The sequence below is a fragment of the Onychostoma macrolepis genome, chromosome 04 (assembly GCF_012432095.1).
Source record: "Onychostoma macrolepis isolate SWU-2019 chromosome 04, ASM1243209v1, whole genome shotgun sequence".
NCBI classification, from domain to species: Eukaryota; Metazoa; Chordata; class Actinopteri; order Cypriniformes; family Cyprinidae; genus Onychostoma; species Onychostoma macrolepis.
Genome location: NC_081158.1, coordinates 5,212,049 through 5,229,582, shown reverse-complemented (window position 1 = coordinate 5,229,582; position 17,534 = coordinate 5,212,049). Strand labels below are relative to the sequence as shown.

The 17,534-nt window shown below is 37.9% G+C and overlaps 1 protein-coding gene across 2 annotated transcripts in view; it reads right to left on the bottom strand.

Annotated features, from left to right (window-relative positions):
- Window positions 1-1,299: 1,299 nt before the first annotated feature.
- The window catches only part of LOC131538360 (NLR family CARD domain-containing protein 3-like), a 63,114-nt gene continuing 46,879 nt past the window's right edge, over window positions 1,300-17,534 (bottom strand). For both annotated transcript variants that reach the window (XM_058772193.1, XM_058772194.1), the window contains 2 exons: window positions 7,257-7,303; window positions 1,300-3,287 (listed from right to left, as the gene is read on the bottom strand). In XM_058772193.1, coding sequence (XP_058628176.1) covers window positions 2,686-3,287; window positions 7,257-7,303 — 649 coding nt within the window. In that variant the 3' untranslated portion in view covers window positions 1,300-2,685. The remainder of the gene's footprint in view (window positions 3,288-7,256; window positions 7,304-17,534) is intronic.

The window sequence follows — 17,534 nt, the reverse complement described above, 5'->3', positions numbered from 1 at the left end:
GTTCCTACCTTTTGGAATAATTTCTGTATATTTGTACGTATCTTAGACAACTTTTCTTTGGGTGTTTAAGGATGTCTTGTTTGGTTTTTACAATTCTCACAAGAATGTAAAAGACAAATATTTTCTAGTAAATCTATTTATTTTCCTAGCTAAATTTTTTAAACATAAATGTACATTTTTGTCTGTTAAACCTCTATTTTCTATTTTTTGTAAAGACCTGAAATGTTATCTGGATACTATTTCCTCTTCCAGCAATGTCAAAGCCTTAAAATCGTATACACTGTGCTCAAAGTATAATATTTATTCTTCTTTATAAATATGCTATTGACTAGCTGTTGGGAGGGTGGGATTTAGCTTTTTTAATTGATTGTAATTTTATATATTTCCCCTGACTTAATGTTTTGTTTTTTGGTTATTTTTCAAGATCTTTGTATATTTTTTATATCAAAGCTATATCTAGTTTTGTTGTTATAATCTGTTTTGAGTTGTAACTGTGTTTATATTTTGTTTTGTTTATTTTTTGCACACGCGCCGCGTCATTTCCGGAGACGTTGATCTGATGAGTCCACAGCGCCGCCTGCTGGAGCTTTAGAGGAGAGCACGTGACCCTCCAGACATTCATCACACAACACCCATCCATCCATCATTCATAGAAGAATAATAACACTCTTATTAATGTATCTTACTCCACACTCGACAAACACACACACAAAAAGACAAAAACTAGAGTGATATGTTTTTCATTATATAATAATCATCATAATCATAATTTAATCAATAAAATCATTGATTTTGTTCAATAATTATACTGTCATTAATATGTTTTTTTAACTGAAAATATTCACAAAAAGTAAAGATTCTGAAAGATTCTTCTTCCGCTGTTTAAAAAAGATTATAATAATTTAATATGAATTTAATGTAGTTACCATAAATATGATCTTTTATTAACTTATTAATATGATATTTTTAAACATGGTGGTTTTATTATAAATATGGTGATTATATCGGTGGACATCCAATTTAATAAATGATATTGATCTGAATCTAATCATGTCATGGCATCAAATGTCAGCTAATTATTAATTATCATGTTAATTATTGTGTCTTTAAGCGCTTTTATCTCAAACTCTTTCACATATTCTTCAATTACTGAAAAATTGAAAATTTGTTACATAAATACATAAATAGGTAAGTTTTAAAACAAAGATTAAATATTATCTCACATTAGCACAAGTAGATGTGAAGATCATCTCAGAACAACATAAAACCTGTTAAAACACGAGACATGCACTACAGTAATAAACATCACAATTCATTTATTTTGACCATTTTTTGCTCTTATAATTTCATGAAGTTACATATAAATACAGAAATATTCATCATGAATATTTTATTATTTGTGCACAAAAACAATAGAGAAACATCTAATTATATTTATTACTTGTTATTTATGAATCATGTTTGTGAAAGGTATACTTTTCATAGTAGCCTAATAATACAAATGATTGATGTGACACTACAGTAAAAACTGATCTGCATAAACACAAACAGGTTGAGAAAAGCACAGATACACATAGTCACACATTTATTCTGATTCATGTTATTTCAGTGACAGAAGCTCAGCTGCAGTATTAATGTCATGAAGAGACTCTATAACTGGTTGGCAACCTGTGGCACGCAGGGGGATAATCACTGGCACGCGAGTAGCAGGGTAGGGGAACTGCATACCGACCTACATTTTGAGGGAATCATTCCTCATAGTTACACAGCCTGTTAGGTTCTATAAATACTATTGAAGTGTGAGAATTAACCTGCGCTCTAGTCTACAGATGTGCATGGCTCCGGCAAATTTTGCGCGACCACTGCGTGTACGAGACGCTTCAGATCAGCGCTTGTCAATGTCAAAATAATTGATATGGCCAATCAAATCAAATTAGACAGGGTTTACTGTTCACGGAAGCGTCTGTTTAACGTTGAAAGAGAGCGAGGTAAGATGGAAGTTGCTTAATTGCTTAAACACATTTGTCCACTCAGACATCACATTTTCAGAGCTGTTAACACACAGGCTGTAACTGAAGCTCAATGGCCAAAATGACTAAATTTGTTTGCAAAATGATTAGAGATTCATAATTATGCAAGTACTTTCTATCAGCTGTGAATAGATGTTTTCCTTTTGTTCAACACAGTTAATCCAATAGAGTTTGGGGTCTTTCGATGAAATCTGTGGTGACTGTTTTGACGATGTGTGAAACAAATGAAAAAGTGTTAAGGCATTTGCAAGAGAAGACTTCTGCTGTGCTAAGAATGTGATGATGAAGATCAAGTGGATCCCAATTTCATTAAGTGTGTCTTATCAAATGAGAAAAACTGTAATATTAGTCAACTGTTTCATGATAGAAATGTTAAATAACTGACAGCTTTATCCAGTGATGCAAACTACTCCACTTTTTTTCTCAAATATGGCCATTTTGAGAGAGAGAGAGATGAAAGTTGCATGTGTGAATTACCTGCGTCTCTCTACAAGCAATGAAGCGGAGTTTAGTTACTTCAAAAACAGCGATTTTACTCCCCTTGTTGCTGAGAAATATAACGTAGCGATTCAGTATTGAAAAAGTCAAACACGTTTCTGAGCTCCTGAATGTTTCAGTGTGTGTGCAGAATCTCTCGTCAATCTATTCTCATTCATCAACACAGTTTCACTGATGATCCTTTATAAACCCCAAACCCAGGATAGAGCGGCTGAGTGAATGTGGTCTGTTCTGTGTGGATGAGGCTCATTGTGTCAGAGACGCTGTAGAAGGACAGAGTTCCTGCACTGTGATCCACAAACACTCCTATTCTACTGATATAATCATTATCAAACACTCCTATTCTACTGTTATCAAACACTCCTATTCTACTGATATCACACACTCCTATTCTCCTGCTGATGGACTTTACAGGGAGATCAGTCTTTATGTTTTTGTGTATGAATGAGTACCTGTCAGGAGTGCAGAACAAACTCCAGGACTGATTATTAGATCCAAACCAACACTCATCACCCGATCCCTTCCTGCTGATGCTCTTATATGACACTGATATATCCACATCATCTCCACTCCACTCCAGCTCCCAGTAACAGCGTCCACACACACTCTCTCTACACAACACCTGACACCACGCATCAAATCTGTCTGGATGATCAGGATACTGCTGTTTCTCTCTCACACGTGTCACCTCTCTGTTCTCCTCAGACAGAAGTAGTTCAGTGTGTGCTGTGTTTGGATCCAGTGTGAGAAAACAGGCATCTGAACACAAGAACAGAGACATTTATAACAACAACAATCACTACAGCTGTGTGTGTGTGTGTGTGTGTGAGTGAGTGAGAGAGAGAGGCCCTGTTTAACCCTGGTCAATCTGATCACAAGTAGACAATGGAGACACATACCCGTTTACACCTAGCGTTTTAATCCATCTCTTCTGTCCACTTTCGACCACTTCTGACCAGACACCCCCCCCTCCTCCTCCAAACACGAGCGGGAGGGCTAAAGTAATCGTGCACTAATATTACGTCTGCTTCACTGCTGTTGTGTCTTTTTCGTGTTATCTTCTAATTATACTTCTAATTCGGCCCGTCAAAGTTTAAATCCCGTCTGATAAGCATCCGTCCTTGTACGTATCGCAATGATTACATGTGTATTAGGTCAGTAGGCGGAGAGTAGGCAGTCTTCTGTGGCTGATCGAACGCATTCGACCACATCAGCGTCTACACCACAAAAGCAATCCAGTCAAATGCGTTTTCGACTACCTCTGGAAGTGGTCGGAAGTGGACAAGCTCAAAATGTTTCACACCCCATTTACACCTGTATTTAGCGTTGTCCACTTGTGATCTGATCGACCAAACGCATCTTAATACCAAGTGTAAACAGGGCCAGAGAGAGAAAGTGTTTGTGTGTTTGTAAGTGTAAGTGTATGTGTATGTGTGTGTGTGTGTGAGAGTGTGCGCGTTTTTGTGAAAAGTCAGGACATAGATGTGTATAATGACGAGGGTATGGCAGGTATTACAAGGTGAAGGTGACATCTCAGGACATTGACCCATGTCCCCACTTTTCAAAACGCTTATAAATCACTCAGAATGAGGTTTTTTTGGGGAAAGTTGAAATGCACAGTCTCCTGTAAGGGGTAGGTTTAGGTGTAGGGTTGGTGTAGGACAATAGCACATACAGTAAGTACAGTATAAAAACCATTACGCCTATGGGATGTCCCCACTTTTCACAAAAACGAACGTGTGTGTGTGTGTGTGTGTGTGTGTGTGTATGTGTGTGTTTGTGTGTGTGTGAGCGAGTGTGTGTTTGTTTATATGTGTGTGTGTCTTTGTGTGAGAGTGTACCTACTTAACCATATTATGGGGACAAATATATACCCAAAAGTGAGCTAAACCTGACAAAATCTTCAAAAACCTCCCTTTGGGGACGTCCTCATTTGTAAAACTGGTATAAAAATAAAGTAAACCAAGTTTTTTTTTTTTTTTTAATTGTAAAAAAGGAAGAAAGTTTTCTGAGGAGTAGGGTTGTTGTAGGGCAGGGGTACTCAACAGGCGGTCCGTCTGCGTTAATTTTGTGGCCCGCGTCATGCTGAAGATTAATGTATTTTTATTATAATTTGTGCTCAAAATATTAGGAAATTTTATTTTTTAATTAAATGTATACAATCGCAGTAGTAAAAGCTGCTTGATCTCTGCAAACGCTGTAACTAACCACGCGGCACGCCCCAAACAACTTAAAAGAGAAGCGATGTCCAACAAAAGAGGACATTTAATAACGTGATTTTACTCCACAACATCAGTCGAGTGTTTGAAATAACTTCATTTTGTGAGCTGATGTGCGGTTTTTGTCACAGAACGAGGCAGATAATATATTCTATACGGTAATAAAGGCTATGTCGGAACATGATGGCTTGTCGAACACAGCTAAACCATATATTGTCACGTCGTATGTTTACTGTCGTATACTGTTGAATATTTAAATAAATAACCAGATCGCGAACAGATTCAATCACCCACGCAATCTTGTTCATAAATGACAGGATTCAACTTCATGTCTATTAAAGCCTTGAATGGTAACACTTTACGGTAAGGGAGTGCACTTTACAGCACTAATACTATGTACTGTGATTGGCCAATGCTGGGGTCTGGTCAGCACTTTAGTTGAGGGGCCACACACACATGATGAAGTCATGAGAAGCTAATGCTTAGTTAATGATGACGACTGTGCTGTGATTGGCCAATGTACATTTACCTGCAGGCTACTATGAAGAAGATATGAACATGCTTGATAACTCATATCATATTTAATGAAAAACATTTGTTCTCACATTAATTGATATACTGTTCTAGCCTGTGTGCATGCATGAGGTAATGTGGATTTTTGTATATTCCCTTAATAATTCAAGTAGTCTTACATGCACGAAATAATGTTTTTTCTAATCATGTACCATAAGCATAGCTTTATCCACAATGGATAGTAAAGACCTTGTTTTTTGTGAACAAAGAAAACATCATGATCATGCATAATAAATCATAAATCTCTCCTCAACCACCACCAGTGTGCAGCATCCACATGATGCAACGGCAGCCACAGGATAACGGCGCCAGTGCGCTCACCACACACCGGCTACAGGTGGAGAGGAGAGAGTGTCATAGAGCCAATCAAGTGGATGGGGATTATTGGGAAGCCATGATTGATAAGGGCCAGTGGAGGGAATCTGGCCAGGACACCGGGGTTACACCCCTACTCTTTACGATGAGTGTCATGGGATTTTTAATGACCACAGAGAGTCAGGACCTCGGTTTAACGTCTCATCCGGAAGACGTTGCTCTTTTTACAGTATAGTGTCCCCGTCACTATACTGGGGTGTTAGGACCCACACAGACCACAGGGTGAGCACCCCCTGCTGGTCTCACTAACACATCTTTTGTCTTTTGTATTGTTATTTCTGTGTTACAAACATTCAAATAAAAAGAAATATATATAAATCACAGAAGTACTGGAATAAAAGTTTATAGTTCGGATATAAACACTGCTGTCTAGCGATCAAAATAGAATAAATCACCTTTTTGAAGGTGACGATGCTTCAAATAAAGATTGTATCCATTACAACGTACTGCCAGCAGGTGGAGGCAAGTGACTTAAACATTGATTCATTCAGGAATGAAACAAGTGAATTCTATATGAGCAAGTCATGAAGTTATGAGTTATGAATCATTTGTTTAACTTTATCAGTTCATTGAATATTGTATTCTAAATAGACAGCAGCAATTTATTTCTAGAAACTCTAGTAAATTATATGTTATTTTGTTTAGTTGTCTTTTTTTTTTCAGAATCATGGTGGGAGAATAGTGATATCTATTTTAAAAATAAAATATTGATACAATATAGTTAATACAAATATGAAAAATAATACTTCCTTCTAAAGAAATTTGTGAACTATATTTGCTCAAGAATATTTTTAGTTTTAGCATTTTGAGTTTGTTCAATACTTTAAGTATGAATGCAATTTTTTTGCGTCAGTATAGCAAAACCAACTTTTAATCCAATTTTTTGTTCCAGATTTTTACTCTAATATATATATATATATATATATATATATATATATACGCATATATATATATATATATATTCATGTTCAGTGCTATTTTAAACAGGACAAGGACAAGCAAGACTTAGATAAGTAATAAACTGTATTTCTAAATCAGTAATCAGTAAATCAGTAAATAAAATCTGATGATGCAAATTGTAATTTGTGACCCTTCGCATTTTATGTAGTTTAAATGCGGCCTGCTTGGCCTCTGAACTTGAGTACCCCTGGTGTAGGGCAATATAAAACATGGTTTGTACAGTATAAAAACCATTACGCCTGGAATGCCCCCATAAACCACAAATACCAGACTGTGTGTGTGTGTGTGTGTGTGTACTGGTTTTTGTGGTTTACGGGGACAAAATTTGTATAATAACATGGGTATGACAGAGGTATTACAATTTGAAGGTGGTTTATGAGGACACTGCCTATGTTCCCGTAATTCAAAAGGCTTAAAAAACATACTAAATGGTGTTTTTTTGAAAATCTAAAAATGCAGAAAGTTTCCTGTAAGGGGTAGGTTTAGGTGTACGATTGGTGTAGGACAATAGCACATACAGTTTGTACAGTATAAAAACCATTACGCCTATGGAGAGTCCCCACAAGGATAGCAAACCAGACGTGTGTGTTTGCAGACGTACATTTCTTTAGTCCTGCTGTAATCCTGGATTCTCCTCCATGATTCACACTAGAAAACACACACAGAGTCACATTCAGTCAGTGAACACACACACACACACACACACACACAGAGAGTACAGTGTGATTAATCAAATTATAATCTTAGTTATGATTTTGGTTTTAATGATTATGAAAACAAGACAATCAATGCGGTAAAGAAAACTGTGTGACTCCGCTGTATTCCAAAGAACGCACTGCCACCAGACTTAACAGTCGCAATTATTAAAGAGCCAGTACACAATTTTAACATAGTACATATTTTCAATGTAAATAGAATAGAATAGAATACAGAATATTTATCCAAATGGCACATATGAATAAAGTAAGTTCACAAATGCAAACAATCCAAACCAAAACATTCAAAGCTGAAATGCACCACATAATATAACATTACTTACTGAATCTGAACAAAAATAGGCTCCTACATTACCGCCCCCTAAATGTTCTCAAACAATTACTTAAATTTAAACAGATGGAGCCATATTATTTTAATCCTTGGTGAACTCTTGAAGTCCAAAGCAACACAAATTTAGGTTCCTAAAGACATATTGCCATATTACCGGTATATACTTATTCTGCCTCCTGCAACAGGTAAAGCTTTATTATGAGTCTTTCCAAAATGTTTGTTTTTTGCCTTAATGCGGACTTGTCGGACGAGACCCTTCTTGTCAGGAATGGTTTCAATGACTCTAGCTAACATCCATGGATTCCTAGGGGCAGAGTCATCAACTACCAGAACAATGCCTCCAACAGAGAAGTTTCTTGTTGTGTTATTCCACTTTTGTCTTTGTTGCAACTGTGGCAAGTATTACCGACACCAACGCTTCCAGAACATATCAGAAACATACTGCACCTGTTTCCATCTGCGTCTAGAATACAGGTCATCTTGGTCAAACAGTCCTGGAGGCAATGATGGCTTTGTCTTGAGTAACAACAAGTGACTCAGAGTCAGAGCTTCCAGATCATTTATGTTACTTAATGCTGCTGTGATTGGATGACTGCTGATTATAGCCTCTGCCTCACAGAAAACAGTTTGAAGGCATTCCTCATAAAGAACTTGTTCTCTAATTGCAGCATTAAGGATTTTTCTTGTTGAGGGTATCAGTCTCTCCCACGCACCGCCATGGTGAGACCCAGTGGGAGGATTGAAAACTGTGACGAGTCGGTTGCCTCCCCCTTATTGTCATCACCACCCCTTCCCTTATTCGCCGCCCTTCACCAGGCTCCCGATGGGAGTGGGTGTGCGAGAGAGAAGGGCCATGGAAACAGCGAGGGCTGGCGGCATATGATGAGGCGCACCTGAACGTTATGGAGCCTCATCACCGCCGCTGTTTAAATGCCGAGCGCGCCTCTCCTCGAGAGACCGGTCTCTTCCCCCGTGCATGCACGCTGGTGTCCTCGTGGGTCCAGGAAGGGAGCGTAGAGGGACTTCCGCGCCACTAGCGTGAGCTGCCGAACCCGCGGTCTGGATGAAAGCCGCACCTGTGGACAGTCGTTGGGCCAGGATGCCGGGCCGAACAAGTCCCGCTGGACTCAGTGGACCAAAAGGAAGAGCCGCCGCTAGGATGAAGCCGCCGCCCCTCGCGCCTCGGACCCAAGCGGGAGCGTGTGCGGCCACCGGACTCCGCCCCTTACCTGGACCCTCCCTTCCAGAACACTGCCCTCCTTCACAAGCCCCGCAGCACGACGAGGACACCAGACCCCCTGTTTCTTTTGGACACTTTTTCCCCCTTGGACACTTTATTTTATTGTTTTGTTTAATAAAAGCCTCTCCGAGGCCTGACGCCACACCCACTGTGTCTGTCGTTGGCTCCTCCCGTCACAAAACCCACTTAATTTCTTGTTAACTGAGATGGTCTTGAAACTTCTGGTTGTTCCATTTTTAAATGGATTTCCTTAACTCACGCTCAGCAGCTACAAAATTGGTCCCATTGTCTGACCTGAGAACTTTCAATTCTCCCCTTCTGGCTACAAACCCACGTATAGCATTTAGACAGGAATCGATGTCCAATGAAGAAGCAACCTTAATGTGCACTGCACGAATAGCCAAGCAAGTGAAGATAACTCCATATTTCTTGACAAGGCTTCTTCCACATTTAACCATGAATGGTCCAAAGTAATCTACACCTACTCTTGTAAAAGGTGGATCATCCGGTGACCCCCTGTCTGATGGTAAATCTGCCATTATTTGTTTTCCTGTGGGGGTATGTAGACGACGACAAATAACACATCTTGCATGCATTTTTCTTATTGCAAATTTGGCACCTGGTATCCAATATTTCTGTTGCAGTGTAGAAATCATGTGAGGATCTGGAGGATCAAGTTGGTGACATGAAGATCCTTCGGAATAATCATAGGCTGCTTGACTTCTTTTGGCATAGCAGCATTGCTAAATCTTCCACCGATATGTAAAACTTCATTGTGCAACTGAGGGTTTAACCTGTAGATCGAACTGCTTCTTTTTATGGCTTGCCCACTTTGCAAAGCTGATATCTCCTCAGCAAACTTCTCTCTTTGGCAGTACTTCACTATTTCAAGCTCAGCATTCTTCAAATCCTCAAATGAAATGTGACTTCCTTTCCATTTAGCTTTGATGTCCGTTATCCTTTTGTCCACTCTAGTTGAATTAGCAGGAGTCTATGTGGCAGTAAGAATCTTTCTCTTTTGCACAAGTTCCAACAGCATAGATTTAAACTTTAGAATTCACGCTGCGATGCGCTGAAGCTTTACTCAAGAAGAGAAATGATTCATCAGTTGTCTAACTGCATTGTTACTTAGTTTGGGTCTGTATTGAATTGGCCAACACTGACCTCTTGATCTCTGGATCATCTGCAGATATCATCATTTGATCCATAACCTTTGGCCACTCGTCTGGGGATTGGTAAAGAAATTCTGGGCCTGAGATCCATTTTACACTTTGTAGGAAAGTATTGACTTTCTGCCCTCTTGAGGCACAATCTGCTGGATTTGCTGTGGAATTGTTGTAACTCTGTTCGCCACGAATGTTCTGAATCTTGTGCTTTCGTTTCTGAGGTATTTAAGCACAGCTGTGCTGTCCGTCCAGTAGACTGCAGGTTTAAGTTCCAGCTGTAGCTCTCTTTTTAACATAAAGGCGATTCTTTCTTGTCTGAATCTTGTGATGACATGTGAGGTTGGGGCCTTGTAAAAGTTGATGGTTCAATGACATCACTTGATAAGATGCCCCGCAATCAAAAACGACTCTCAGTTTATGTTTGACAGGATGGTACACACTAGGGGTGTGCCCGAAGCCGAATACCTTATTCGGAAAGGCACGGATAATGGCTTCAAAAACGAATAACAGATAACGAATAATTCTGCCCGAATATTCGGCTGAGGCTGGCCCAGTCTGGTGTTTGCTAGATAACAGGGGAGCCAGGGTATCAGCATGATATTTTACACAAACCTCTAAAGTCACGCAATAATGAGTGTGTGAAGTAAATGAATATTAAGCATTAGCGTTAGTTCTGGCAGGTCACATGAGTCAAGCTTGCATCAGGTGACTCTCAGCTGATCTACCTATAGGAATACGACACTTATCACGGCATCCCTACATAAGCGCTATTCAGTATTATTCAGCAGCTTTTGCCTTGCTCGGGAGCAATTACCCTCCTCCATCCCCAGCTTCTCCTTTCGCCACAGTCAGGACTTGGCTCCTGATATTCCTGTTGAATCAGACTCCCTAATCTTAAGTGATGCGTTACACTAAATGTAATTAAGTACATTAATGATCTACTTGGTTTTGTTCTGTTAACCCTAGGGGGGGTTATTATTATTATTGCTGCTCTCCCTGCTCATTCATGACGGGCTGCATGGATGGGCAGGGAGTTTTTGTCCAGAACAGAACCATACCGCCAAACCAAACTGTATTCTAAGTGTCTATCATTTTGACGATAGTGGTCCTGACAGAAGTAACTTAGCATGTCCTTTAGTTGTTGAAGTTTCCTTTATGTCTCCAAACAATAGATGAAGAGAAATCATTGCTTGCTTGTTAATGATATCAACTAAATCTTTGAACTCCACTCTAGCATTTTGCTTCTCTTGAATTCCACATGCCACCGATCGCCATTTTTCTCTTCATTTGTATGAAAGTTTCACCACAATGGCTCTTAAATTTGTTGTGTTATCTCTTCCATGTAACTTATATCTGACATTGCATTGTGAGTGAAGTGCTTCCCCATCTTCGGGTCTGATAGAGGGCCAGTGTAAAGCTTTGTTCATGTATGCGACTGGAATCTGATACTCGTTTCCAAAATGCTCTCTCAGAAGCTGCTTTGCCTTAAGATAGCCTTCTGCAAAATATTGTTTGTTTTGATGCCTTTTGCAAGACATTGCATTGTTTCATACTTTTCATCTTCAGAAAGATCTTTCTTCCTCACCATATTTCATGAGAACTGTGACTTGCTTAATAATGTGGAACAACCTCTTTAAGTAGGGTTTCCATTTACCTGAGAAGACCTGGCAAACTATTGAACAAACCTGTCTGAGATTGATACCAGTTAACTAAAAAGATGTGAAAAACAACACAAACAAAAATCTGTCTCTTTATTGTACCGAAATCCTACTGATATATCACTTGCGTAATAATTTGGAACGCAGTGTATGTTTCCCTTGCTATCTGAATAAGGCTCATTTGGGACTATTATTACTTGATTGTGGCCTAAGAGGTTGAAACACATCTTCATGAGGTGTTATGCTACCTGATTCCAGATCTACTTCTTTGTGGCTTACTGCTGAAGACCGGCAGCTCTCATACTGCTTTATAACTTTCATCTTTGCATCTGACGCTGCTAAGGCAACTTCTAGATCAAATTCTTATCTTTTAGCCTTTAATTCAGCCTCTTGTCATTCAATAGCTTGTTTCTTCTTCAAAGGTTAGGGTTAGGGCTTCAAAGCATTGTGTTTAATAAGTAGTGCAGCTCTTTCTGCTTCAGCAGATATATGTGCAGAAGAAGTTTTCGAAGCTGTAGACCTGCCATCAACTGACCCTTGTTTCTTATGCTTCTTACTTGAAGTCACTGACACAGAAATGCTATCATCAGGATTTATTTCTAGATCACACTGTACTGCTTGCTCAGCATTTTCTGCAACTTGTTTCATCCACTTGTTGACTGCAGTAATGAACTTTTCACATGAGCAGGCTCTTGGTTCGAACCGTGTATCTCCGTGTATTGTCCTTTGCATAATCTTCTTCAGACATAAACTCCTCAATAACATGATCGAGGTGACAGAAATCTTTATATAAATCTTTGTACTCTGTTTCTAATTTAGTTTGAACAGTGTCAACATCTACAGCATCATCCATATGTTGTTAATTTACCTTAGATTTGCCTGTGAGCTGAGCTAGTTTAGCATTCCTTGATTGCACAAGCCTTTGCAATTTTTCTTCCTTTGCTTTCTCCGTAATTTTTACCTGCCTTTTAGTACTAATGCAATCTTCAGTTATCGTCGTACTATCATCCATTCTCTCATTTTAAGCATCAAAACAAGTGAATCATTATTTATATTATTGAACTGTGTACTGCCACATTTATTTATTTATTTAGATATTTATTAGGCTACCTCACAATCAGAAATCTTGTCCGCAGAAAGAACGCCGTTAGATTGCATGTAGATAACCTCTGAAATAAGGCAAAAGAGTAATCCAGAAAATAGGTGATGGTCAGGGCAGGCCGCAAACAAATCAAAAACAAGGAAATAGTCCAGGATCAAAACACGATAACACTGAAACCAGGAAATATGGAAGGCAAGACAACGGGAGGCTAAACATTCATTCACCAGCAAAGTCAGTGGGTGTGTGCTACTTTTAAAGTTCTTCTGTTGTGAGACAGCTGTGAACTGATGATGAGATCTGATGAGAGACAGGTGATTGCTATTGATGATGTGTCCAGGCAGAGGATTATGGGAAATGGAGTCCGGGGTGAGTGGTAAAGGGTAAAGGATGGGGTGCCCTCTAGTGGAGCTCATGAGATTGTGACACTAATGTACATGTAACATTATTTTAAGATGTAAGTATAATGCCTCACAGAAGTTGCAGTTTGGTCTGGTTTTGTTTTTATCAGGGTTTCTGCAGGTTTTATGAAGGTAAATTTAAGACTTTGAAGACCATGTGAAGAAAATGTAAGGAATATATTGAATGGAACACAAAACGTCAATATGGTCTCTAAATGTCTTGTAGTGGCAACACTTCAGAGTTTGAAAATACAACTTCCATGAGATCTGCAATGCTTTTAAATTCATATAAATAGTTTTTGCTGTACCTTCTGTTTGTTTTAATCCATTAAAATCATGTTTTAATAGCCCATTAACAGATATTTGATTTTGTTTTGAAGTATAAAATCATTTAATTTTGTTCCACTTCTCAGAAAGTCTCAAGTAAAGTGTATCTTGATTTAAGGATGTTTAGATATTTGAATTGGAAAACAAAACCAAAATACTGAAGAAAATATTTTATTATTATTATTTATTTATTTTTATTTATTTTTTATTTTTTATTTTTTGCAGTGCATGCAATATTTAATGCATTTAAGATCTGCAGAAAGCCTGTTTCATAGTAAACAAATGTTATATTTAAGTTGTTATTTGATTACTTCAAGAAAACATATCATGTTGGTATTTCCACAATATTTCTAATATTTATATTTTGGTTAAATAGTTTTTTTTTTTTAGTTTTTTTTTAGATGGTTTCTTAAACATTTTTAAAATGTACTGCAACATTACCTAATTGCAAAGAAATATAATGAAAAGTTGTAGAAAGGTTTTGCGTTTGCTGGGCTGATGATGAGCATTATTTCAGAGCAGACAAAGTGCCTGTTTCAGGATAAATGTCTCCATGTGTCCAAATTTATTTCTGTTAAGTTCTAAATATTTTAATGTGTTTAAAAGTTTAACACGAAAGCATTTAAATGTTTGATTGGTTTTGCGTGATTTAAGAATGTTTGATTAGTGTGTTTGTAAAGTGAACTCAACAAGACATTCAGATACAAAGCTAAAGGTGAATAATTTATTACAGTTGTTATTTACCGTTGGTGTGAACGACACACAGCAGCAAATCAAATGAAGTGTTGCTTCCCTCAAACATTTAGTTTCATTGCCTGTACAAAATAGACCCGGCAACCGAAAAGGACTCAGAGCACAGATCTAATTTGAAATGTAATGTTTTTCATCTGTTGCTATGGTTATGTTAATCATCTCAATTTCATGAGTGGCACACAAATATGGAGGTTATATAGATAACTAAAGTAAATGTAAATAAATAAAAATTTAATTACTTGATAAAAACAAATATAGTTTATTTGTAATAAAATTTAATCCTGAATTTATGTTGTATTACCTTTTTCTTTTATGTATTATTTTCTGTATTAACTTTAACATTTGTTTTTCTTCTTTTTAATGTTTATTTACTTATTCTTCCATTTGTTTTTATATTTGTTTAAATTATTTATGTATTTATTTATTTTTAAATGTATTTATTCATGCATTTATTTGTTTTTGTATTTATTCATTCCCACATGTATTTATTTCCAGATTTATTTATTCATTTACTTATTTTTTACTTTTCCATTTGCAACATTGAAATGAGGGCGGCGGTCCTTGCGGAGCTCTAGTGTGTCATTGGTTGCAGGGCCGTTTCTAGCCAATTTGACGCCCTAGGCGAAATCCCTATTGGATTTAAAGTGTCAGTTATTGTATTATTTCAGTCAAACCTATAAAACCCTTTGTTGCCCCAAACTACATATTAAAGCCTGATCAGTGGCATAAAAGTAATCAATGCAGCTACTTAATCCTTTGCTACTCATTTACCCGTGAACTTCCCCTTTAAATAACGTGACGCTCTGCCCTCTATGTGTATGATGCTTCTCCCATTAATTGCTGTTAGAAGTGAATGAATTTATCAGCATTTCAACACCTCCATAAGGATGTATTAAGCTCGACAAAGCGGTTTAATAAAGGATGTATTGATCTTGTGAATTAGCGAATTTTACTATACCAATATTTTTTTAATTGGCTGTTAAAGTTTATATGGGAATATTACATGACACGCTGATCCTTGCGCATTGGCGCAAAAACGCACACCTTTTTGACAAATCTCGCAACACGATTTATCAACTGCCACAAATACTGACTTTGTGCACTTTATTTACTGTACCAATATTTTTTAAATTGGCCTTTGAACTTAGCTTTATTGCACGGCAAAAAAAAAGAAGAAGAAGCGTTACCTTGCGAAAGCACTGACAGAGCCCATTGATCTAATGGTGTTGATGAGCGCTCCAAATGCAAGCATGCAACAATCAGGCAGCAATTGACAGCGCTCTGATCCAATGGCATGCAGGCATCGTCAGATTGACAGTACTCTAGCCCAATGATGTTGGGGATCCAGTGGGGGTGGCAGTCATATTTCAGGGTGACCTTGCCACTCTTTATCACAACCCTGCTAAAATGTAGTACCAGTACGTGCGCTCATTGGCGCCCCTTCAGCTGGCGGCGCCCTAGGCGACCGCCCATCTCGCCTATGCCTAGAAACGGTACTGATTGGTTGACAGCTATGTATTAGGTATGTTACAGTCTCTAACAGACAGCATGTTGAAGCTGCTCATTGCACAATGTGATAAAGTCACATTAGCTGCCACTGCTGGGGAAGCAGCACTGACACACACACGCACGCCTACTTACCTCATTCATTCTCCGTTCCGTTCTGCCATTGGAGGAGCGGGTGCACATGTGATCCCGACAGCACATGGACATTCTCCCGTTTCTCCACTTTCCTCCGTCCATAGCCATTTCCCATTTATTTCATACACCTACACTGCACTTGTCTTGTCGTTTTTCCTCTGTGTTGTTTGTCTGTGTGGGCGTAGTCTTCCGGCGGGAAATGCTGCATCGGCCAAACCGAACAAACAAGTTTGTTTATTGCTTGTATATATTTTTGTCAATATTTGTGGGCACTTGTATATATTCTTCACTGTGGACAAACTTTCTGGCACTGTAAATAAATTCCACCTTGTACAGAAGTGCTTCTGCAAGTGAGCCATCGTTTTACATGCCTTCATGGACTCACAATTCTTCCCTGAAGGCGAGCTGGTGGGTTCGTCTTCATCACACACCATTTTCTCCTTCTCATCAAAAAGTGATGACATAGTCCAAACATCCGGTAGTGTGGGTTTACCAGGAAATACGTGAACTCTCTGGACCTCTACAGGCTTCTTGTAATTACTACCGTGTATTATGCATGTGTTTTTTTTCTTTCGTTTTTGGACAGACAAAATGTTACATTCGGCTGTCGCAAATTTGTTCACTTTTGAAAATGCAGTTTTTTTTCTGATCCACAAAGTTTCTGATGCACAAAGTTGTTTTATTGCCTCTTGTTACAAAAAGCTTTTATTTAAACCCAAGAAAATGCAGATCCTGTTATAAATACTACTGAAAAATCACATTTTACAACTGTTGTTCTATTATTACCCCTTAGCAGATTTTTGATTTGCATATATACTGCTTGAAAATAAATAAATAAATAAATAAGGGAAGACTTAAGTAACTCATTGGCTCTTGATGAAATATTCATATTGAATCTTTACATAATTTGTTGTAATTCGTTGAGAATAAAATTATATGACAATGATAAATGGAAACCAAAATCTTCAACCCACCATGTAAGTCATTAGTGTGTATGGCCCCCCATATGCCTGTATGCACTCACGACAACATCTAATTATACTCCTGATGAGATAGCAGATGGTGTCCTGCTGTGGCTTTACAGATTTTTTATAATTTTTTTGGCAAAACTGAGCAAAAACAGACAATATCATGTCTAAAATACAACATAATATTAACTTCTTATGTATTGAACTGTTGTATTAATTAATTAATTAATTGTATTAATTGTAATATACATCTTCATTTGACCCTCTAACACTACACTGCAAAAAATGCTTTTCTTACTTAGATTTTTTGTCTTGTTTCCAGCCAAAATATCTAGAAATTCTTAAATCAAGAAGGATTTTCTAGACGAGTAAAAATTATTGTCTTGTTTTCGGAAAAAACAAGTCAAAATTAAGTGAGTTTTTGCTTGAAACAAGCAAAATAATATGCCAATGGGGTAAGAAAAATAATATTGTTTTCTGTTTGAAATAAGATTATTTTTATAATCTTAAATTAGATAGGGCGGGTTTTAGTGAAGCACAGCGGAGCTTCTGGCCCGACGGTGGAAACGCACCATGATT